The sequence below is a fragment of the Saccopteryx bilineata genome, chromosome 6 (assembly GCF_036850765.1).
Source record: "Saccopteryx bilineata isolate mSacBil1 chromosome 6, mSacBil1_pri_phased_curated, whole genome shotgun sequence".
In the NCBI taxonomy this organism is placed as follows: domain Eukaryota; kingdom Metazoa; phylum Chordata; class Mammalia; order Chiroptera; family Emballonuridae; genus Saccopteryx; species Saccopteryx bilineata.
In genome coordinates, this window is record NC_089495.1 from 207,734,688 (window position 1) to 207,759,481 (window position 24,794).

At 49.6% G+C, this 24,794-nt stretch overlaps 1 protein-coding gene across 6 annotated transcripts; it reads right to left on the reverse strand.

Moving 5' to 3' along the window:
* Positions 1-2,035: 2,035 nt before the first annotated feature.
* LOC136308216 (zinc finger protein 343-like) lies at positions 2,036-22,246 on the reverse strand. 6 transcript variants are annotated; one of them, XM_066235464.1, is made up of 7 exons: positions 22,198-22,246; positions 21,392-21,464; positions 21,195-21,286; positions 21,047-21,113; positions 10,832-10,890; positions 8,435-8,561; positions 3,490-5,162 (listed from the first exon to the last, which is right to left on the reverse strand). In XM_066235464.1, exons 4-7 carry the CDS (start codon positions 21,087-21,089, stop codon positions 3,490-3,492), a joined length of 1,902 nt encoding a protein of 633 aa, XP_066091561.1. In that variant the 5' UTR covers positions 21,090-21,113; positions 21,195-21,286; positions 21,392-21,464; positions 22,198-22,246. The 6 variants fall into 6 exon arrangements, with proteins under 6 accessions (XP_066091560.1, XP_066091561.1, XP_066091563.1 ...); XM_066235463.1 differs by having other exon boundaries at positions 2,036-5,162; positions 21,047-21,286; XM_066235466.1 differs by lacking the exons at positions 21,047-21,113; positions 21,195-21,286; positions 21,392-21,464; positions 22,198-22,246 and adding exons at positions 11,071-11,323; positions 12,031-12,187; positions 12,340-12,405.
* Positions 22,247-24,794: the final 2,548 nt, after the last annotated feature.

A 24,794-nucleotide genomic window follows, 5' to 3' on the forward strand; every position in this document is an offset into this window, starting at 1 on the left:
AACGTCCAGGGCAAGCTGCAACTCACGAGCCTGCAGGTCGCTCCGGTTCCAGGCGCCGTCGGTGCTCAGCAGCTCTCGAAGCTGGTTGGCCTCCTTCTCCAGAAACCTTTCCAGTTCCTGACGTTTCTGCTGCTCGGTTTGCAGACCTAGGGGGGCAGGCTCCTGCTCGGAGCTCTTGGTTTCCTCTCTTGGGTCTGTAAAAAACAGCCAGCCCATGGTCCCCAAAAGGACAGCCATGGGAAACCATACACAGGAAAGCAACAACCAGTCCTCTACCCCAGTGGTCCCCAACCCCAGGGCCGCCGACCGGTACCGGTCCGTGGGCCATTTGGTACCAGTCCGCAGAGAAAGAATAACTAACTTATATTATTTCTGTTTTATTTATATTTAAGTCTGAATGATGTTTTATTTTTTAAAAAAAGACCAGATTCCCTTGGTTACATCCGTCTAAGACTCACTCTTGACGCTTGTCTTGGTCACGTGATAAATTTATCCGTCCCACCCTAAAGGCTGGTCTGTGAAAATATTTTCTGACATTAAACCCGTCTGTGGCCCAAAAAAGGTTGGGGACCACTGCTCTACCCCACCCCCGAACCCCCATCCAGGGTGGCTGGGGCTTCATACCAACCTGATCCGAATCGTGCCGGCTGCACCAGATGTGACGCAGGGGCTGCCGCCACGGCCACGCAGCTTCTCATTGGATTCGGGCAGATGGCAAAGGAACAGTTCAGCCCGAAAATAGTGGGCCATTCTGTTTATTAAATTCCCATAATGGCGAACGAGCAAACAGGTAGGGAAGACCGCTTCCCTCTCTCTCAGGGCTCCCAGGACCCAGCTCACACTCTGGCTTTATCAGAGACGTAGACCCCACACCCCCACCCCCACCCCACAGGACTCAGCAGGGCTCTCAAGCCCCTCAGCACTGCCTCTCTCCCTCTGCGCTCGCCAACAAAGCAGGCTGGGGGAGAAAACCCTTCTGCTGTGAACAATTGCCTCTTTCAGTCAATAAGAAAATCCGGCCCTGGCCGGTTGGCTCAGCGGTAGAGCGTCAGCCTGGCGTGCGGGGGACCTGGGTTTGATTCCCGGCCAGGGCACACAGGAGAAGCGCCCATTTGCTTCTCCACACCCCCCCCTTCTTCTCTGTCTTTCTCTTCCCCTCCCGCAGCCGAGGCTCCATTGGAGCAGAGATGGCCCGGGCGCTGGGGATGGCTCCTTGGCCTCTGCCCCAGGCGCTAGAGTGGCTCTGGTCTCGGCAGAGCGACGCCCCGAAGGGGCAGAGCATCGCCCCCTGGTGGGCAGAGCGTCGCCCCTGGTGGGCGTGCTGGGTGGATCCCGGTCGGGCGCATGCGGGAGTCTGTCTGTCTCTCCCCGTTTCCAGCTTCAGAAAGAAAAAAAAAAAAGAAAATCCGCAAATTTGCAATCTCCTTTCCCGAGGGTGGGGCAAGCACCCGCAGCCTTCCAAATATTATACACACAGGGCACTGCCCCCATGCAAGGGAGCACACCTAAATACATCTGCTTACCCGGCAAAAATAAAACGAGTGGTTATTCTTAAGTTACTTACATAAAACCTCCTACTTCTTTATTCCCTCTAATCACAAAAACTGAGAAAATAAAAACATGTCTATTTAGCTCCTATTGCCATCCTCACTCTCATACAGAGGGTGGGAGAGGGGTCAAAACTTCCGAAACCCCCTCAAAGGTGATTGAGGTAGTAGTTCTTGGGGGGCAAGAATGTCCTCTTGGTCTTCTGAGGAAGAACACCAGGAGAAAGCTCCACCCACAAACCCTGCCCCCATCTGTCTTATCCCTGAGTGTCCCCTGGTGCACGATGAGGTGTGACTGAGCTGTGACTGATTGCGAAAGCTTCTCACAGAGCCCCTCCCAGGCCACCTGAAGTTTCTCCTAATGTGGAGCAGTAATGCAGCCCAACCGGCACTACCAGTCTCACAGGGAAAACACCTACTCAAGACGCACACTGACTGCAAGAGGCAAGGGAGAGGCCTGTGGGGACAGGCGGCGAAGACCTCTGGAGTCCTCCTTCTCACAGCTTTTATTGAGCGGAGGACACAAGTGCTTTACAAGAACGAAGGGCACAGGACTGCAGGGGAGGAAGGTCAAGTGATAAGGGGAAAGAATGAATGAATAATAGACTTTTTGCTGACGTGAAGAAAGGGCTGGTATGGGTCAGAACATTCTTTTTCTTTTGCTAATTAACAAGCGCACACACAAAAAAGGGGGAAATCTGGAACTTCTAGGCTACTTTTCTAAAGCCTTTCAGGAGCATTTCTCCGTGTCTGCACAAAGGTCACTCATACATTTTCTTGGTGTTGCATCCAAAACACATTCGCTCAGGGCTGTTAACTAAAGTTTCCCAATCAGGTCATACAGGGTTCAAAGTTAGATGGCTGGTTGCCTACAGTGCAGCTGTTCTAGGATGCATCCTGAGGTGAGCTTTTCCCTAGTCTGTGCCCATTCATCTGACACATAGAGAATGTGTACACTGGCATCTGTGAGGGGTGGTTTAAGGCCACGGCCATGTCTACACTCCTTCTAAACTTAAGATATCTGAAAGTACAGTCCCCAGAGAGACAATGGATGGAGAATTGAGTGGATTATTAGTGAGTGAAGGCTGGAATGGGCAGAGAAAATAGCTTACCTGCAGTGTCTTCACAAATGATATCTCACAGGCATCTCTGGATCCCGGATCACCCATATGACCCAAAAGAGTCAAGGGATGAGGTTTCTCCTCCCCATCTCAATCAGTCATGGGCCAGAAGCCAGCCTTTGGAAGAGGCAATTCCCCGTGGCTGAGAGCAGGTCCTAGAGAAGAACTCGTCACGGCACCCATCAGCAGCAGTTATCAGCAGCTGCAGGGGTGTGGGTCCTGATAAGGTGATCTGGCCAGAGCTCCAAAGGATCCCCAGTGAAAGGATCCCACAGCATGAGAATAAAGATGCATGATCACAGGATCCCTGTCCACACTCCCTGCAAACACACGGCCCCTCCCTGAGTATGCCCTCATGGGCCTGCCTGTTGGCCACTGGCTGTTCGGTCAATGTTGCCTTACTGCTAATGCCTCACCCACAGTCCCTGCACACACGCTTCCTGCCTAAGTGCATCCTCCTTGTGCAAGAGCTACCTGCATGCTGCATGCGTGTGACTCCTCTGGTGAATGTGTCCTTGGTGCCTGACGACAGGTGACACATCTCTGCAGGTCCCCTACCACACACACACACACACACACACACACACACACACACACACGGATGATTGGGTGTCTCTCTGGTGTGAGATGAGGTCTCACTGATTGCTGAAGTCTTGACCGAGGTCCCTGCATACACAAGGCTTCCCCCCCTCCATGTATCCTCAGGTGTCTGATGAGATCAGACTTGTAGCCAAAGCTTCACACATACTTCATGCAAATATCATGCTTCTCTTTGAATGTGTCCTCTGATGATTAAGGAGTGGTGCTTTCTGGGTCAAGTCTCATCCACACTCACCACCCACATAAGGGTTCTCCCCCAAGTGAGTCCTCCGGTGCCTCCTGAGGTTTGACTTAACCCCAAATCCTCGTCCACACTCTGGACACACATAGGGTTTCTCTCCCGAGTGAATCCGCCGGTGTCTCCTGAGGTATGACTTATCACTGAATCTCCGTCCACATTCTGGGCACACATAGGGCTTTTCCCCAGAGTGAGTAATCTGGTGATCCCTGAGGGTTGACTTATCACGAAATCCTCGACCACACTCCAGGCACATGAAGGGTTTCTCCCCAGAGTGAATCCTCAAGTGCCTCCTAAGAACTGACTTATCACCAAATCCTCGTCCACACTCTGGGCACATGTAGGGCTTCTCCCCCGAGTGAGTCCTCTGGTGTCTCCTGAGGACCGACTTATCACCAAATCCTCGTCCACACTCTGGGCACATATAGGGTTTCTCCCCCGAGTGAGTCCTCTGGTGTCCCCTGAGTACTGACTTATCACCGAAACCTCGTCCACATTCTGTGCACACGTAGGGCTCCTGCCCCGAGTGACTCCACCGGTGTTTCCTGAGGGTTGACTTATAACCAAATCTTTGTCCACAATCTAGGCAAACGAAGGGCTTCTCCCCAGAATGAGTTATCTGGTGTCTCCTGAGGGTTGACCTGTCACCAAATCTTCCTCCGCACTCTGGGCACACGAAGGGCTTCTCCCCTGTGTGAGTCCGCTGGTGCCGGACGACATCTGAACTATGTTTGAAGCTCTTCCCACACTCCCCACACGAATGTGCCTTCTCTTCTGAATGAGTCCTCGTGTGTTTCTTCAGGCTGGACTTGTGGCTGAAGTGTCGCCCACACGCCTCACACACATATGGCTTCTCTCCTGAGTGAGTCCTCTGGTGTCTAACTAAGGATGATTTCTCAAAAAAACCATGCCCACACTCCCTGCACACGTAACGCTTCTCCTCTGAATGCGTCCTTGTGTGTCTGTTCAGGTGGGACTTCTGTTTGAAGCCTCGCCCACACGCTTCGCACACATAGGGCTTCTCCCCCAAGTGCGTCCTCTGGTGACGGATTAGAACAGCCATCAGCCTAAAGCCTTGGCAACACACAGTACACACGAAAGGGTTCTCGGTCGAGTGCGTCCGATGGTGTCGGCGGAGGTTTGACTTAAGTGTGAAGCCTCGCCCACACTGCCTGCAAATGTAGGGCTTCTCCCCCGAGAGGGTCACCCTGTCTGTCATAACGTTTGGTTCCAGGTTGCTGTCTGGTTTGTGGTCACTACAGCTCACAGCTCCGGATCTCGAAGTTTCTAATTCCTTCCTCCCCTTGTCTGTCTGCACAGGGCTTACCCCTTGGGCTGAGCTGGGCTCTATTTCCAGCACCGCATGACCTTCTCTGGAATGTCCTCGGGGTGGGCTGTGGAATGCGCCTGAGGTTTCCCCCTCTTCCGTCCTCACTAACAAGGGTCTGAAGCCATTATCTCTCTCTTGACCTTCTGCGTTTACACTCCAGCAGCTCTGAGAAAAAGACGTCGGCTCCTGATGCCACAGGCCCGAATCCCCCGGATAGAAGTCGCACATGTCCGGGCACATGGGAAGCACCTGCTGGCCGGGCAGCGGCTCCCGGGTGAGGGCCGGAAGGCGAGAGCAGTGGGGGTTTGTTTCTGGCTTTGATTCTGCTGGAGAAAGAAAGTCCGGTCAGAGAAGCCCGAGAAGGGCTGCAGGGCAGTCCCACTGCTCACAGGACAAAGAGTGACTTCCTGACACACCTGTTTATAATGTGTACAGCGTCACTTTTTCCATTTCTACACAGTCCCTTTTCTATGGCAATGCAGGGGGACCATCCCAGAAACATCTTCTACATGTCACTCAGACTAGGCGGCTTCCAGGTCAGCAATCTGCCCCGTAAATACCTTCAATACCACCAGCTGTTTCTTTCTAGTAAGTCAGTCAAGCCCATGACACTCCCACTGATGCCCTGTTTACACTTCCGTTGTACTTAGCGGTGACAGTCTCTATGACCTATGTGGAAATCTACTTCATGACTTTACTTATTACAAAAGAAAGACAAAAAAACTGAACATATAGAAAGTTACTTGATCGGGAGGGCTTCCAAATATGGAACAGCGTGTATAAGACATGAGTCCCATCCGCAAACAAATAATAAGAAATTATTTCTAAGTATTAATTTCTCTGCTAAGTACTGTGGCTCCCACCACTGACAAGATAGATGTGGCCCACAGTTTTAAGATTTTGGTACCTTGAGGCCAAACCAATCTCACCACACTGACTTCTCACTTGGCAACAGAATTTCTCTGGGCCAACAGAGATTGGTGAAAAATTAGTGCCACATTCAAACACATTTTTAAAAGCCACATGTGGTTCCCTCCTTGCTGCTTTCCCCTTCCTCTTTAAGAATCCTAGACACAGACAGAGACTGGTCCTTTTGCCTAAATTCCAGAGCTGACAGAGCTGAACAAGAGGTAATACAAGACATGAACATTTGGCCCTGGCAAGTTGGCTAGTGTAGAGCATCGGCCCGGCATGTGGAAGTCCCGGGTTGGATGACTGGTCAGGATTACACACAGGAGAAGCACCCATCTGCTTCTGCACTTATCCCCCTCTTTCTTCACTCTGCCCCTCTCACTATTCCAGTCCCGCAGCCATGGCAGGTTCCCGCAAAGTCGGCCCTGGAAGCTGAGGATAGCTCTGTGGACTCGCCTCAGGTTGAAAAATAGCTTGGGTGCCAAGCAACGGAGCAACAGCTCTCTGTGTGCAGAGCATCACCCGGTAGGGGTCCTGCCAGGTAGATCCTGACTTGAGCACTTGCAGAAGTCTGTCTCTCTACCTCCCTGCTTTTCACTTAAAAAATAAACTTTAAAAAAGAATTTTTTTATATTGATTATGTATTGAAATAATATTCTGATATATTGTGTTTCCTAAGATTGTTAATTTCACCCATTTATGTCTACTATTTTTTAAAATGTAGTTACTAGGCCCTGGCCAGTTGGCTCAGTAGTAGAGTGTCGGCCTGGCGTGCAGGGGACCCGGGTTCGATTCCCGGCCAGGGCACATAGGAGAAGCGCCCATGTGCTTCTCCACCCCCCCCCCCTCCTTCCTCTCGGTCTCTCTCTTCCCCTTCCGCAGCCAAGGCTCCATTGGAGCAAAGATGGCCCGGGCGCTGGGGATGGCTCCTTGGCCTCTGCCTCAGGCACTAGAGTGGCTCTGGTCAGGGCAGAGCGACGCCCCGGAGGGGCAGAGCATCGTCCCCTGGTGGGCAGAGCATCGCCCCTGGTGGGCATGCCGGGTGGATCCCGGTCGGGCGCATGCGGGAGTCTGTCTGACTGTCTCTCCCCGTTTCCAGCTTCAGAAAAATACAAAAAAAAAAAAATGTAGTTACTAGAAAATTTAAAATCATCCCTGTGGCGCACAGTGTATCTGCACAGCACAGCACTGACCTAGAACAATTAGTGACAACAGTACAGCTTGTGACCCATTTAACCCTCCCCTCTCCCTCTGTACAGTTGACAACCTCAGGATGGTTTTTAAATTGTTAAAGAGAAGAAAACAAGTCCAAAAAATAATAGTTTATGATACATTAAGTGATATGAAATTCAAACTTTGGTGTTCACAAATAAAATCTTACTAGGACACAGTCATACTCATGTACGTACTGTCTCTGACTCCCTTAGTGCTACACAGAGAGAGTCCAGACTGGTTAGAGATCGCATCGCCCACAAAATACCTAAACTGGCTACCCTCTGGCCCTCTATAGAGAAAGTGGCCAATGGCTGACTCAGAGTAATATTGTAATCCAAAGTATTTATCAACCTAAATTTCAAGAATCAATGTAAGGCCCTGGCCAGTTGGCTCAGTGGTAGAGCGTTGGCCTGGCGTGCAGGAGTGCCGGGTTCAATTCCTAGCCAGGGCACACAGGAGAAGCGCTCATCTGCTTCTCCACCCCTCCCCCTCTCCTTCCTCTCTGTCTCTCTCTTCCCCTTCCGCAGCCAAGACTCCATTGGAGCATAGTTGGCCCGGGCGCTGAGGATGGCTCCATGGCCTCTGCCTCAGGTGCTAGAGTGGCTCTGGTCGCAACAGAGCGATGCCCTGGATGGGCAGAGTGTTGCCCCCTGGTGGGCATACCGGGTGGATCCCGGTCGGGCGCATGCGGGAGTCTGTCTGACTGCCTCCCCGTTTTTTTTGTATTTCGGAAAAATACAAAAAAAAAAAAGAAAATCTAGTTTATGGCCTGATCTGTGGTGGCACAGTGGATAACGTGTCGACCTAGAATACTGAGGTTGCCAGTTCAAAACCCTCAGCTTGCCTGGGCAAAGCACATATGGAAGTTGATACTTTCTATTCCTCCCCTCTTTTTTTTTTTTCTCTCTCTTCTCTAAAATGAATAAATAAAGTCTTAAAAAATATATATCTAGCTTACGAAACGCAAACCTCCAACCGTCACAGAAGGCGTTTCTCACTACTCTGACCCCCCGCGGTAGTGAAATACCGCAAACGGTATTTCCAGTCCCACCAGCCTCCTTACAATCCTAACCCTGCAGGGACATCCCTTCCTTGAAGCCTTAGCGCCAACACGTCTCCACCTGAAATGTTCTTGCCTTAGACACACAGAGTCTAACTCCTTCAACACATTACCTCTTTGGTCCCATGTTACCTCCCCATTGATCTGAAATTCAGCCCTGTCACACTCGATACTCCTTTGTCCTGCTCCATCTGATTATTATTTTTGATTAGGATATGCTTATCACCATCGAACATCCCATCCTATCCCTGCACGTGAAGCTGCTTGTTACATTGGGAAAAGTAAGCCCCCATGGGCAGGGGCTGCTATTCTCTCACTTCTGTGAGGCTCTAAGTGTCTAGAACATCTTCTGGCCCACGGTAGGTGGTCCATCCCGCTACCGCAGTAAGGAAGGACAGAACACAGCCTCACCCAGCGACAGCAGGTTCCTGTAGTTCTCCAGCATCACTTCCTTGTACAGGCTCCTCTGCGCAGGGCTCAGCCTCCTCCATTCCGCCTCTGTGAAGACCACAGCCACATCCCTGAACGTGATCGGTACCTATAAACAAGCAATCTGTCAATGAGCGTTAAGTCACCATCAGTTTTCCCAGCACGAGGAGTAAATCTTGTGGCCCAGAAGGGTCTCCATCTACAAGAGGTTGGTCCCGTTCTTTTCAGGGTATACAGTTCTCCGTCACCAAATGCTTCTGGCCACAACTATGGCTTTGTATTGAAATCCAAGGGGCGCAGAGCCAATGAATACACTATTCCTGGGCCCCAGACATGATTTCGTTGGGGAAGTGATTTGTGAATCAGTTTGAAACCTGAAGCCGTTCTCAGGAAGGTGACCATGAGGATATGGTGTGGAGGAATTTGGAGATGGAAGAGTTCCAGATGGGCTGGAAAGGTCCGATTTGAAAGGGACGTGGTGTCCACCATGTTATCACCCAACACACAATTCATAACCCGTCAGGGAAGGAGGAATGTACCATCCAGGGAGACTGTCTCTCAGCACAGAACTGGAAAGCTGTTTTCATTTTACACAACAGGGAAATTGGTTTCGACTTCCTCTCATTCTCATATTCGTATGTTCTTTCTTTCTTTCCCACTCTGCATCTCTCCTGTTCGATATGCTTTCTCTGTTAAATACTGGACATTTTAAGTAAAATATTGCAGCAACTCTGGAGACCAACCCAGCTCCCTCCTCAGGATGTGGCTCTCGTCAGTTGTTCATGTTTTCTGACTCGTCTTAGCGAGTACACTAAAGACTATAGCCCCCGAATATGTGTCTAATCAGCAGGAGGAGCCCTGGGCATGCACAATCACGCTGACCCTCCCCCTCCAGAAATGACCGTCCTTTAGCAGGGCTCTTTTGACTGTTCTCCCTGAACTACGTATTTAACCTGAGGTAGAATAAAGAAAAAGAATTAAAGCAAGAATGAGCTCCACAGCAACACCAGACAAAAAAAAAAAAAACATCCCTCTGGGATGAGGTTCTACAAAACATCATCAAAAGAAGAAACATCAGCCTGCATCTTAAAAGTAACAGCTAGCCTGACCAAGTGGTGGCACATTGAATAGAGCGTCGGACTGGGATGCGGAGGACCCAGGTTCGAGACCCCGAGGTCAAGGGGTTAGTCGGTCTGCTGAAGGCCCATGGTCAAGGCACATATGAGAAAGCAATCAATGAACAACTAAGGTGTTGCAACGCGCAACGAAAAACTAATGATTGATGCTTCTCATCCATCTCCGTTCCTGTCTGTCTGTCCCTATCTATCCATCTCTCTGTCCCTGTAAAAAAAAAAAAAAAAAAAAAGAGTAATAGCTAGTTAAAACAACAGACTAAGTAAGAGAGAAAAAAAGAATTATGAGTATGTACAAATCTCACCAAGTCGTGGAAGAGCACATAACTACAAACTACAGCAGGACCTCTAAACCCAGAGTAAATAAGTCAGTCATTCCTGCAACCATTTCTTTTTTTCTAACCCTTATTGTTGATGTTTCAATTGAGTTCAAATTCACATTTATTGTTTTGTTTTGTTTTGTAACAGAGAGAGGGCCAGAGAGGAAGGGAGAGAGATGAGAAGCATCAATTCTTCATTGCTGCTCCTTAGTAGTTCATTGATTGCTTTCTTATATGTGCCTTCACAGAGGGGCTCCAGCAGAGCAAGTGACTCCTTGACCCAGACAGCCACCTTGGGCTCAAGCCATCAACTTTTCAATTCAAGCCAGCAACCATGGGGTCATGTATACGATCCTACGCTCAAGCCAGCCACCCCACGATCATGCCTGATGAAACCACACTAAGCCAGCGACCTTGGGGGTTCATGCCTGGGTCCCCCGCATCCCTGTCCAACATTCGCTCTACTGCGCCACCGCCAGCTCAGGCAAATGCACACATTTTTCATATACTGTTCCTCCACACTATGCTCTCTACTTCTCAATTTGTTCAAAAATTTCAATAGTAAAAGAGTAAAAAGATGTCCACTGCAAAAGATAGTATCATTAGACAGTGTAGATGTGAAATGAACTTAAATAATACATTTATTTTTTTCTTCTTCTTAATAATCTGTTTTTCAAAAATAGCCCTTATGTTTTGCACTTTCCTGAGCTCTATTAATCTTCGGTAGATTTTCCAATAGGAAAATAAAACACACAAATGCTGGAGTCATTCTAAACTGATCAACAAAGTTCCCGAAACAGGGATGAACTGTCTACTGTTGACAGTGTTTTCCTTTCCCAAGAAAAGCGAATATTCAGTTTGTCTATTCTCTGGAAAATGAGCCAGCATTTCATAATGAAGAATGAAAACACGTAACCCCGACTCACCAGTATTCTGGGCTTTCCCTCCTTTTCTTGGAGCGAGTCAGTGCAGTTGGAAGGCAGACCTAGGGGAAGAACAAAGCTCTGAGGGTGCAGGCCTCCCAGAATGCCCCGGGGAGCAGCTCCTCGGAGCCCAGGACAGAGGGAGCAGTCCCTTTACTCAGCTGGGGTCACTACAGTGCTCTCAGCTAAGCCCAGAGCCTTACTCCTCCTCCTCACCTCTCAAGACTCTCAACAACTCTCACCTTTAGTTTCATGATTTAGGGTCAGATTCTCCATGGTCTCCATGTCTTCCCTGTTCTCCTCCCGGTCCTGCTCTCCCAAGGCAGAAGGATCAGGCAACGTCACAGCCCCGGGATCAGAGGAGTTTTTGCGCTGAAATTCTGCCACCCGCCCAGGCAGCTTTACGTCATCACAAGATCGATTTCTGCTCCTGCCCCGGGTGACTTCTCTGAACCCTTCTTGTGAAAGCCCACCGTGTTTTCACAAGGCCAGCACCTGCGGGTGGAGCAGCAATGTGACGTTTCCACACTCCTTACTGTACAAATCAGGCACTGCAGGTCCTGAAAGTTCCCACCCCAACCGCATCCCCACTCACTCACCGACTTGGGACATACTCAGCCCCACGCAAACAAGTAAAAAAAACCCAAACTCGATATTCACAATCAATTTGCGGTTCCCACAACCATTCACACACGCATGACCCAAGTAGGTGTGCCTTTGCCAAAAGCAGGGGGGCTATATGGTCGGCTCTGCACCCCCACCCACCACAGAGAATGCCTATTTAGCTCTGGCTGAACTCGTGTAACCAGAACCGAAGTAAACCTCAGGGATGCACGACTGCAGCCACCTCCCTATGTGAATTTTAACGGCCAAGAATTATACCAACTTCTCCCCCCAAAAATGATATGACAGTTCCTGCTCACCCGCTCCAGCGGGACACAGAAGGACCCGGGAGCGACCCGCAACTCAAGGACTTCGGTCAAACACAGTCTCACCCCACTTCCCCGCCCCTAAATACACGTCTGGGGCCCCGTCCTGGCTCCAAAAAGGAAACTTCCCGCATTTCCCGTTCTATCTACTGCACACCAGCCTCACTCATCCCGGGTCCAACCCACCAGCTCCCACCACGGTTCCTAACCCTAATCCCGACCTCTCCCGCCCCTCCCTCTAGCACAGTAGGTGACCCAGAAGCCTTCGCTCACCAGAACCAGCAGCAGAAGTCCACGTGGTCTCCTTGCTCATCTCAGCGAGAACTACAATTCCCAGAATCCGTGGAGGCTTCGTGTCCCATTAGCCGCAAATCAGCGATGAGTTTAATGTAACTGCACATTGTCTTACTGTAGTGACAGGCGACCCGGTCTTCAAAATTTTCATTTATTTATTTTAGAGAGAGACAGAGACGATGGGAGGGAGAGAGCGAGGAAGAGAGAGAGAAAAACATGAATATTTTATCCCACGTATTTATCCATTCGTTGATTGATTCGTGTATGCACCCTGACTGGGGATCAAACCTGCAATCTTGGCATATTTCACAATGTTCTAACCAACTGAACACACCGGCCAGCTCTACTCATCTCTTGTCTTAAGATATCCACGTGTACAAAACAGTTGATGATTCCGGACTCCACTCTGGTCCCCGGAAAGACTACAGTTCCCAGAAGTCTCTGCGGCAACTCCGCCTGAAGGTTTCTAAATAAATACGTCCTCTCGCGAGCCGGGCTGCGCAGGAGGGGGGCGGTTCTATGCGGCAACGCAAATCCGGTTGGTGAGCGCCGCTGCCCTAACAGGCCGAATGCAAGGAAACCACAGGCTAGAAAAGATGCTTCTCGCTTTCGGTAGCTCCTCCGTCCCACTTCTCCCCGCTTAATTCTCGGTCTTCAGCTATTTTTCTGGTTTTCAAACCCTGACGTCCAATTTGGTGGTTCCGACAAAGGCTATCTTGAGTAATCAAATTTCCTAGGGTCTAAGCTGACCCTCTACCCTGAAGACTTTCTGGCCCAGGACCTAAATATCAGAGCCAGGGACTGTAGAATTGCCAAATAGGGCCATCTGAGCTCAGACAGAGGGAGAGTAGGAAAGGGTGTGGCCAAAACACCAGGCCCTTTGAAAAACAACAACTGGTGTAGGCAGCTGTTGGACCAATGAGTAGGATGATGTGTCTAAGCAGGACCCTTGAATTGGAGAGGTGAGGTGACTTCTCATTGAAGCTGTATTTAGGGATCTTTATTTTTATTTATTTTTCACAGAGACAGAGAGAGAGTCAGAGAGAGGGATAGACAGACGGGAACGGAGAGAGATGAGAAGCATCAATCATTAGTTTTTCATTGCGCGTTGCAACACCTTAGTTGTTCATTGATTGCTTTCTCATATGTGCCTTGACCGCGGGCCTTCAGCAGACTGAGTAACCCCTTGCTCCAGCCAGCGACCTTGGGCTCAAGCTGGTGAGCTTTTGCTCAAACCAGATGAGCCCCGTTCAAGCTGGCAACCTTGGGGTCTCCAACCTAGGTCTTCCGCATCCCAGTCAGACGCTCTATCCACTGCGCCACCACCTGGTCAGACATATTTAGGGATCTTTAAACCATGAGTAGCTAAGAGGCCCAAAGCACTGATTTATGATGGAGAGGTCACAGCTAAAGGACCTGCACTTAGAACATGGAAGGCTGAAGAAGGTACCTGTGAAAGGAAGGGTCTGTGAAAATGCAGGACTTGAACAGACCTTTAAGGAACAGTGATATCTTGATGGGATGAGAGGTCTTCAGCAGAGACCTGAGTAGATTGGGAGAAAGAAAACCCAGGGAACAGAGCATTCACAGCAGCCAATGGGAGTCATCATTTAGGAGAAGCAGCAATCCAGGCCTTGGTGACCAGGAAGTTCCTTCCCTCTGGAACCTCGATCAGCCAGTCCAAACAAAGGCTCAGATTCCCCAACTAATCTACCAGATTTATTTGGGACTTATTTATTTCTCAGGGGTTGGATTCATGCAGAAATCCTGGGCTGTGAATGTGAAGTCCTTTCCAGATGCATGTGTGACTAAGGGGCACAGACTGAGCTCATGAAAGAGTTTACTGGAAAAGGACAAAAACACACTGGGAAGAATTGTGTATGAAAATAAAACACGTGGTCATTCTTAGGTTACTTACATAAAACCTTTTACTTCTTTATTCCCTGTAATTACAAAAAGTGGGAAAATAAAAACATGTCTCTTTAGTTACGAGTTCCATCCTAACTCTCAGAGGATGAGGAACGGGTCAAGACTTCCAAAACCCATTCAAAGGTGACTGAGGTAGTGTTTCCTGGGGGCAAGAATGTCCTGTTGGTTTATTGGGAGGAAAATAATAAAGCTCCACCCCAACACCCTGTCTTCTCCCTGACTGTCTGTCCCCTAGTGCACAATGAGGTATAACTGATTGTTAAAGCTTCTCACAGAGACCCTACCTGTTCTCGTAAAGTTTCTCCTAATTAGGCTGTTCTATGATGTATCCTGAGTCACTGCCTATTCTGCCCCCACACATAGAATGTATACACTGGGGTTTATTGGGGTAGGTTGATGACCACAGCCATGTCTATACTCCTTGTTCACTTAAGATGTTGAATGGAGTCCCTAGAGAGACAATGGGTGGAGGATTGAGTGGTTTATTGGTGACTGAGGGCTGGACTGGGCAGAGGAAGGAGCTGACCTGCAGTGTGTTCACAGCTGAGATCTCATGGGCACTCCTGACCCAGGATGACCTCTGAACCCAACAGAGTAAAGAGGTGAGGTTTTGTCTCCCCATCTCAATCAGTCATGAGCCAGGACACCCTGTATGAAGGGCTCATTCCCTGTGGCTGAGAGCAGGTCCTAGAGAAGAATTCGTCACTGTGCCCATCAGCAGCTGCAGGGGTGTGGGTCCTGATAAGGTGATCTGGCCAGAGCTCCACAGGGTCCCCAGTAAAAGATCTCCCCATGGCATGAGAACAAGGATGCACAATCAGAGGATCCTTGTCTACAATCCCTGCAAACACACGGCCCCTCCCTGAGTATGCCCTCATGGGCCTGCCTTTTGGCCACTGGCTGTTCAGTCAGTGTTGGGACTTACTGCTAACGCCTCACCCACAGTCCCTACACACATGCTTCCTGCCTAAGTGCATCCTCCTTGTGCAATGGGGGCTGATGTACGGCTAGAACTACCTGCATGCTGCATGCACGCGACTCCTCTGGTAAATGTGTCCTTGGTGCCTGATGACACATCTCTGCAGGTTCAATTACTATACACACACAAATGGACAGTCTGACATCTCTCTGGTGTAAGATGAGGTCTCACTGATTGCTGAACTCTTGACCGAGGTCCCTGCATTCGCAAGGCTTCCCCCCTCCATGTGTCCTCAGGTGTCTGACGACATCTGACTTGTAGCTAAAGCTTCACCCACATTCCCTGCAAACATCACTCTTTTCCTTGAATGTGTCCTCTGGTGTTTAAGAAGGAGTGATTTCCGGCTAAAGCTTCGTCCACACTCACCGCACATATAGGGCTTCTCCCCAGAGTGAGTCCTCTGGTGTGTCCAAAGGTTTGACTTATGACCAAATCCTCGTCCACACTCCGGGCACACATAGGGCTTCTCCCCTGAGTGAGTCCTCTGGTGTGCCTTGAGGTTTGACTTATACCCAAATCCTCGTCCACATTCCGGGCACACGTAGGGTTTCTCCCCCAAGTGAGTTTGCTGGTGTCGAATGTGGTCTGAAGTATGTCTGAAACTCTGCCCACCCTCCCTGAAAGCATTATTCTCCCTTGAGTGTTTCTCCTGGTGAACAAGGAGGGATGACTTCTGGCTAAAGCCTCGTTCACACTCACCGCACACGTAGGGCTTCTCCCCCGAGTGGGTCCTCTGGTGTGTCTTGAGTGCTGACTTATCACCAAATCCTCGCCCACACTCTGGGCACACGAAAGGCTTCTCTCCCGAGTGAGTCTGCTGGTGTCTCCTGAGGGCTGACTTATAACCAAATCCTCGTCCACACTCGGGGCACACATAGGGCTTCTCCCCCGAGTGAGTCCTCTGGTGTTTCCTGAGGGTTGACTTATCACCAAATCCTCGTCCACATTCCGGGCACAAGAAAGGCTTCTCTCCCGAGTGAGTCCGCTGGTGTCTCCTGAGGGCTGACTTATAACCAAATGCTCGTCCACACTCTGGACATATGAAGGGCTTCTCCCCTGAGTGAGTCCTCTGGTGTCCTCTGAGGGTTGACTTATCATTAAACCTTCGTCCACACTCAACACACACAAAAGGCTTCTCCATCGAGTGCATCCGATGGTGTTTGAGAAGGGTTGACTTATGCATGAAGCCTCGTCCACACTGCCTGCAAACGTAGGGCCTCTTCCCTGAGAGGGTCACCCTGTCTGCCATAACGTTTGATTCCAGGCTGCAGTCTAGTTTGTGGTCACTACAGCTCACAGCTCCGGATCTCGAGGTTTCTAATTTCTTCCTCCCCCCGTCTGTCTGCACAGGGCTTACCCTTTGGGCTGAGCTGGGCTCTATTTCTAGCACCGCATGACCTTCCCTGGAAGGTCCTTGGGGTGGGCCGTGGAATGCACCTGAGGTTTCCCCCTCCTCTGTCCTCACAAACAAAAGTCTCAAGCCGTCTTCTTTGCCTTCACCTTCTGTGTTTTGTCTCCAGAAACTCTGAGAAAAAGATGTCCGGTCCTGACGCCACAGGCCCGAATCACCCAGATAGAAGTCGCACATGTCCAAGCACATGGGAAGCACCTGCTGGCTGGGCAGTGGCTCCCGGGTGAAGGCCGGAAGGCGGGAGGAGCAGGGGTTCATTTCTGGCTTTGATTCTGCTGGAGAAAGAAAGTTCAGTCAGTGAAGCCCCAACGGGGATGCTGAGCTGTCCTGCCTGGTCCCAGGAAAATGTGTGACTTCCTGCTACACCTGTTATTAATAATATATGTATAATGTCACTTGTTTCTACTAATGATTCCTATAGGTTCCGTTTCTACACAGTCCCTTTCCAATGACAATCCAGTGGAACCATCCCAGAAATATCTTCTACATGTCACACAGACTGGGAGCCTTCCAGGTAAACAATCTGCCCTGTAAATAGCTTCACCATGTAACATCCCATCCTATTCCTGCACGTGAAGCTTCTTGTTTCTTATCTGTCTCAATACTTTGGAAAAAGTAAGCCCCCATGGGCAGGGGCTGCCTTCCTTGACTTCTCTGCTGTTGTAAGCGTCTAGAACATCTTCTGGCCCACGGTAGGTGGTCCATCCCGCTACCGCAGTAAGGAAGGACAGAATACAGCCTCACCCAGTGAGAGCAGGTTCCTGTAGTTCTCCAGCATCACTTCCTTGTACAGGCTCCTCTGCGCAGGGCTCAGCCTCCTCCATTCCTCCTCTGTGAAGACCACAGCCACATCCCCGAACTTGATCGGTACCTATTAACAAGCAATCTGTTAACAAGCATTAAGTCACCATCAGTTTTCCCAGCACAAGGAGTAAATCTTGTGGCCCAGAAGGGTCTCCATCTGCAAGAGGTTGGTCCTGTTCTTTTCAGGGTATACAGTTCTCCGTCACCAAATGCTTCTGGCCACAACTATGGCTTTGTATTGAAATCCAAGGAGCACAGAGCCAATGAATACACCATTCCTGAGCCCCAGACATGTATGATTTCATTGGAGAAGTGATTTGTGAATCAGTTTGAAACCTGAAGCCATTCTCAGGAAGGTGACCATGAGGATGCGGTGTGCAGGAATTTGGAGACGGAAGAGTTCCAGATGGGCTGGAAAGGTCCGATTTGAAAGGGACGTGGTGTCCACCATGTATCACCCAACACACACACAACTCATAACCCATCAGGGAAGGGGGAATGTACCGTCCAGGGAGACTGTAACTCAGCACAGAACTGGAAAGCTGTTTTCATTGTACACAACAGGGAAATTGATTTCGACTTTCTCTCATTCTCATATTCATATGTTCTTTCTTTCTTTCTTTCTCTCCCTGTGTCTCTCCCCTTTGACCTACTTTCTTTGTCAAATACTGGACACTTTAGGTGAAATATGGTAGCGGTTCCGGAGACCAACCCAGCTCCTTCCCCAGGCTGTTGCTGTGGTCGTTTGTTCCCGTTTTCTGACCCGTCTTGGCGAGTTCAATAAAGGCTATTGCCCCTGAAGACGTGGCTAATCAGCAGGTGAATTCCTGGACAGGCACAATCGCGCTGACCTGCCTCCCCTCCAGAAATGACGGTCATCTTAGCAGGGCTCTTTGCGGCTCTTCCTGAGTGAGCTGTCCGGGAAGGTTCTGGCCGGCTGGCCTCTCCTGGTATCACACCTGGCTAGCTGTCAGACTCCACCCAGCCCTCGCTGACTGCTCTACTGTTTTCAACACTGTCTTAGGGAACCGCTGCCTCCACCCAGCGCTCGCTGACTGCTCTACCGTTTTCAACACTGTCTTAGGGAACCGCTGCCTCCACCCAGCGCTCGCTGACTGCTCTACCGTTTTCAACACTGTCTTAGGGAACCGCTGCCTCCACCGTCTGACTCAATCAAGCGAGGCCTTTTAAGGCCACTGCTTGAGACTGTAGCGGGGCCGTCTCCTCTCCCTTGTTCCCAACCATCTACAAAAGGGGTGTGTGGTGACGCCCCAACACAGACCCCCTCGAATGCATCATTTCCCTCTCTGGGTTATATATATAAATAGAATTGCTTGCACCGCTACTTGCTTGCAACTCTTTTTGTGAATTATGCTGAAATTCTGATCATGTCTGAGATGCGTCCAGAATATTCCAGTGAGGGACACAGAGGAAGGGTAGAAAGTGACCAGGCCATCGTCGATGACCACTGGAAACTGGATGATGACATCTGAAGCCCTACTCCCACTGCGTGTGCTGTGCAGGGGGTCCGGCACAGAGTTGCAATTACTCACAGTTGAATTTTATGGGGAAATTTATGATAATTAAAAACAATAAAAAACAGGCCCTGACCGGTTGGCTCAGAGGTAGAGCGTCAGCTCCGTTATGTGGAAGCCCCAGGTTCGATTCCCGGTCACAGCACACAGGAGAAGCGACCATCTGCTTCTCTACCCGCTCCTCTTCTCTCTCTTCTTTCTCCTGCTCCCACAGCCACAGCTCGAGTGGTTTAAGCAAGTGTCTCAGGGTGTTGAGGACGGTACCATGGCCTCACCTCAGGCGTAAAAAGAGTTCGCTTGCCAAGCTCTGGAGCAGCGGCCCCAGATGAGCAGAGCATAGTCTAGTAAAGGGCTTGCTTGCCAGGCAGATCCCAGTGGGATGCATATGGAAGTCTGTCTCTCAGTTTCCCCGCCTCTCAATTAATTTTATAAAAATTTAGTAAATAAAATAAAATAAAAAACCAAGGCAAAATCAAAAGGGTTTTAACTTATGTAACCTAAAGTAGACTAGAGAAAAAGAATCAATGCAACAATGACCTACCACCAGACAAAGAAACAGCAGCCTGGGTTCTAGAGTAACAGCTAGTTAAAACCATGGAGTAAGAAGGAAAGAAAGAAAAATTATACGTTTGTACAATTCTCACCAAACCCTGGAAGCACACATAACCAGACCAGGAAGCTTCAGCCAGGGCTGCAAACTGGGCCTCCCACCGTGCGCAACCCTAGAGAGAACAGCCCATTCAGAGGTGTCTGAGACCCTACCAGTTTTTACGGGAAAAGTTTGGCTGGAGGCTATTGCAAGAAGGCCCTTCCTGCACAGCCTCTAGGAACAAAGAAAGGTCACTGCATTCAGAGTAATTAACTAGGCAGGTATCGAAGTGACTAAGAACATCCTTCCCAGTTTAGGGGAAACAAGGCAGGACCTCTCAACAGAGTCAATAACTCAGGCATTTCTGCAACCATTTATTATTTTCTGACCCTTGCTGTTCATGTTTCAACTGAGTTCAAATTCACATTTTTTGTTTTGTTTTGTGACAGAGACAGACTTAGATAGAAACAGAAAGAGACAGACAAGAAGGGAGAGAGATGAGAAGCATCAATTCTTCATTGTGGCTCCTCCCTCCCTCCCTCCCTCCCTCCCTCCTTCCCTCCTTCCCTCCTTCCTCCCTTCCTCCCTTCCTTCCTTCCTTCCTTCCACAGAGTCAGAGAGAGGGATAGACAGGGACAGACAAGAACAGAGAGATGAGAAGCATCAATCAGTTTTTCATTGCGCATTGCGACACCTTAGTTGTTCATTGACTGCTTTCTCATATGTGCCTTGACCGTGGGCCTTCAGCAGACTGAGTAACCCCCTGCTTGAGCCAGTGACTTTGGGTCCAAGCTGGTGAGCTTTGCTCAAACCAGATGAGCCCGCACTTAGGCTGGCGACCTCGGAGTCTCGAACCTGGGTCCTCGGCATCCCAGTTTGATGCTCTATCCACTGCACCACCACCTGGTCAGGCTCATTGCTTTCTCATATGTGCCTTCACTGAGGGGCTCCAGCAGAGCCTGTCCACTTGCTGAAGCCAGCAACGTTGGGCTCAAGCCAGCGACCACGGGGTCTCAAACCTGAGCCCTCTGCATCCCAGTCTGACACTCTATCCACTGCACCACCGCCTGCTCAGGCAAATGCACACATTTTTCATATACTGCACACTATGCTCTCTACTTCTCAATTTGCTCAAAAATTTCAATAGTAAAACAGTAAAAAGATGTCTGCTGCAAAAAAACCGATATCATTAGATAGTGTGGATGTGAAGTGAACTTAAATAATACATCTAAAATTTTTAATAATCTCAGTTTTTCAAAAATAGCCCTTATGTTTTGCAGTTTCCTGAGCTCTACTAATCTTGCGTAGATTTTCCAACAAGGAAAATAAAACACACAAATGCAGGAGTAATTCTAAACTGACCAACATGGTGCCTGAAACAGACATGAACATCTAATGTTGATTGCTTTTTCCCTTCTCAAAAAAAGAGAATATCCAGTTTGGCTATTCTCTGGAAAATGAGCCAGCACTTCATAATAAAAAAATGAAAAAAATGTAACCCCAACTCACCAGTGTTTCGGGCTTTCTCTCCTTTTCTTGGAGTGAGTCAGTGCAGTTGGAAGGCAGACCTAGGGGAAGAACACAGCTCTGAGGGTGGAGGCCTCCCAGAATGCCCCGGGGAGCAGCTCCTCGGAGCCCAGGACAGAGGGAGCAGTCCCTTTACTCAGCCGGGGTCACTACAGTGCTCTCAGCTAAGCCCAGAGCCTTACTCCTCCTCCTCACCTCTCCAGACTCTCAACAACTCTCACCTTTGTCCTCATGATTTAGGGTCAGATTCTTCATGGTCTCCATGTCTTTCCTGTTCTCCTCCCGGTCCTGCTGAAGGATCAGGCAGTGTCACAGCCCTGGGGTCAGAGGAGTATTTTCCCTGAAATTCTACCACCGGGCCAGGCAGACCTTATTTCATCGCAAGATCGATTTCTGCTGCTGCCAAAGATGACTCTGAACTGTCCTTGTGAAAGCCCACCATGTTTCCATAAAACCAGCACCTGCGGGGGTGGGGGGGTGGGGGTGGGCAGCAATATTGTTATTGCAGACTGAAACTTCCAAGGAGCCAAGAACACCCAGAGAGAGTTGAAGAACTATTTTATTACCTCAGCAGGCTCAGAGGAGATAATTCTCTTAAGCCTGAGTCCCAACTGGCGGGCTTTAGGGACTTTTGCAGACCTGGTTGATGCAAAAAGCAAGCAAGGTTACTAAAGTGAAACTGGGATTAGCAAGCAGAGCAGACAGTTACAGGTGAAGGATTTTGCTTTGTCATCGTGAAGTCATAGCCACATCAATATGATGTTGCCAGGATCCTTACTGTACAAATCAAGCACTACAGGTCCTGAGAGCTCCTACCTCAGCTTCATCCCCACTCACTCACTGACTTGGGACATCATACTCAGCCCCACAAAAAGAAGCCCCAAAACCAGAACTCTATATTCACAATCAGTCCGGGGTTCCCACAATCATTCACACATGCATGACCCAAGTAGGTGTCCCCTTGCCAAAAGCAGGGGCTATATGGTAGGCTCTGCACCCCCACCCACCACAGGGAATTCCTGTCTATTTAGCTCTGGCTCAACTCGTGTGCCCAGAACCCAAATAAACCTCGGGGATGCACGTCTGCAGCCACCTCCCTATGTGAACTGTATGGCCCAGAATCATCCCATCTTTTTCAAAAAAATTATTAGAGTTCCTGGTCATTTGCTCCAGAGGGAGAAGAAAGGACCCCGGGAGCGCCCAGCAAGCTTAAGTCTCACCCCACTTCCCCGCCCCTAAATACACGTCTGGGGCCACGTCCGGGCTCCAAAAGTGAAACCTCCCGCACTTCCCGTTCTGTCTACCGCACACCAGCCTCACTCATCCCGGGTCCAACCCACCAGCTCCCACCACGGCTCCTAACCCTACACACCGCCTCTCCATCCCTCCTTCCAGCACCGTAGTCACCCCGGCAGCCCGGCTCACCGGAACCAGCAGCAGAGGTCCAGGTGATCTCCCTGCTCATTTGCGCGAGAACTACGATTCCCAGAATCCCTGGAAGCTTCGCCTCCCATTGGCCGCAACACAACCTCTAAACCAAGAAAGAGCTTAATATACTTGAACATTATATACTCCAGTGACAGCTGACCCCTTTTTAAAATTTTTTATTTATTGATTTTAGAGAGAGAGTGTGTGTGGAAGGCAGAAAGACAGAGAGAGAGAGAGAGAGAGAGAGAGATGTATTTCTTGACCCAGTTATTTATGTATTCATTGGTTGATTCTTGTATGCACCCTGACTGGGGATCAAACCTGCAACGGATGCTCTAACCAACTGAATAAACCCAACAGGTTTATCCATCTCTTTTCTTAAGATACCCACGTATAAAACAGACAATAATTCTGGACTGAAGTCTATTCCCCGGGTCTCAATCGCCCGAAAGACTACAGTTCCCAGAAGTCTCTGCGGCAGCATGTCCTGAGGTTTTTTTCGTCCCCTACGGTCCTCTCCCCGGTACTATGCAGAGAAGGGATTTCCGGTTTCTGAGTCCAGCTGCTCCAGCGCCCAGGCTGCGAGGCTGTTCTGCGCTTTGGCATGTTTTTTCCGTTCACGTGACCCAGGGTAACTCACTGCGTTTAAGCTGAATGGCACTCAGGCGCCATCTACGTGTGGCTCTGTGCTACTGGCCCGCATCTGCGGGCAGCCCCATGTTATTGGCAGGAGAACCAGGGAGGGCAAAGTGGTCACCCCACTGTGGATGCTGTGCAGCTATTTCCTCTCCCCAAGTCCTCCAAGTGTGTGACATATTCTCATCCAGTTTCTTTCTTTTTTTTTTTTTTTGTATTTTTCTGAAGCTGGAAACGGGGAGAGACAGTCAGACAGACTCCCGCATGCGCCCGACCGGGATCCACCCGGCACGCCCACCAGGGGCGACGCTCTGCCCACCAGGGGGCGATGCTCTGCCCCTCCGGGGGCGTCGCTCTGTTGCGACCAGAGCCACTCTAGCGCCTGGGGCAGAGGCCAAGGAGCCATCCCCAGCGCCCGGGCCATCTTTGCTTCAATGGAGCCTTGGCTGCGGGAGGGGAAGAGAGAGACAGAGAGGAAGGAGGGGTTGGGGGTGGAGAAGCAAATGGGCGCTTCTCCTATGTGCCTTGGCCGGGAATCGAACCCGGGTCCCCCGCACGCCAGGCTGACGCTCTACCGCTGAGCCAACCGGCCAGGGCCTCTCATCCAGTTTCTTGAAGGCCAAACCTCACACAGGCTGGAGCTTGGCTCGCGGGCCTTTTATCTAGGATCTGGGTGTTCAGGAACAATATTCTGACCCTAGCTGGTTTTCAAAGTGGTACAGCGTCAGCCCAGCGTTTGGAAGTCCCAGGTTGAATTCAAGATCAGGGCACACAGGAGAAGCGCCCACCTGGCGACATTGGGACCAACCGTGAAAAGCTGACCAGCCGACAGTGTTGTGACATCCTCTTGTAAGAGCAGAGCCTAACCATTAATCTTGAAAACACGTTTCCATGAGTTGTATCTGCTCAACTGTATAAAAAATGGGATTATTTTTTTGCCTCTGCAATCTTGGTGGATTGCCTAGAATGTTTTCTGCAGTCTGGTTTAATTTATTCAATAATAATAATAATAATAATAATAAAAACTTGTTTTCCTTTTCCACATTTTCTAGGTTAGCAGGAGATTTTAATTTTCTCCAAAGTGGTTTTTCCTTTTCCCCTCTCATTTCTCTTCACCTTCTTATATCAACTTTCTGAGACTTCTCTGCTCTTCAGTACCCAGGGGACAGAGAAGCGGCCACAAGGTCCTTGTGAGCCAGGGGAAAGATAAGACTTTTCTGAAATTCTCTCCTGACTGTCGCGGTACAGACTCACTCCCTTCTGCCAGATTAGTCCTGGGCAGAAACCTGCCCTGGAGAGGAACACCTCTCTCAGCATCTCTCTGTTGTATTTGTGACTGTTTCGTTACTCTGCGCCTTCTGCTCCATTTTGCCATAAACCTAAAACGGCTCTTTAAAAATAAGGTAAGAGATGGCAGGAAAGCTTTGCAGTGTTTCCTTGCTCTCATCCCATTCCTTTCCCTGTCTCAGTGCTGGTCTTCAAGATGGTTGTCTGCATTCATGGTGTGGAACCCTGGCCCCTGCTTCTAATTTTAAAAAAGAATTCTCTAAGAACTCTGTTCTAACCTATTTAGAGACTACTCGAAGGACTGACTAACACAGGGTGCCTGCCTTTGTTTCTCACTCACAACAGAAAAGGAGTTATGAAGAGAGCATTTCCCCAAAATACAGAATGCGATGACCAACTAGCCACTGTCTAGAGCAAAAGATTAAATTTGAGGCCAACAACAGAATCCTGGGAGGAGATGCTGAAAGAGAAGGTCTATGGGAAACAGGACCAGTGTTCAGCAAAGGCCAGAGCTAAAAACAGAAAGAACTGAGGAAAACACATTTGTCTCAACTGCCCTTTCTTCCCCCAATGAGATAAAACTCAGTGCAGCCAAGCTGTGTTGATGAAAATGAGCTT

Coding starts and splice junctions, on each gene's coding strand:
- LOC136308216 (XM_066235463.1), bottom strand. CDS start 21,089: ATGGAGACCATGAAGAATCTGACCCTAAATCATGAGGACAAAG. Junction 8,562..10,831: donor AGGGAAAGCCCAGAATACTG/GTGAGTCGGGGT, acceptor GCTTGTTTATAG/GTACCGATCACGTTCAGGGA. Junction 5,163..8,434: donor CAGGAACCTGCTGTCGCTGG/GTGAGGCTGTGT, acceptor TTCTTTCTCCAG/CAGAATCAAAGCCAGAAACA.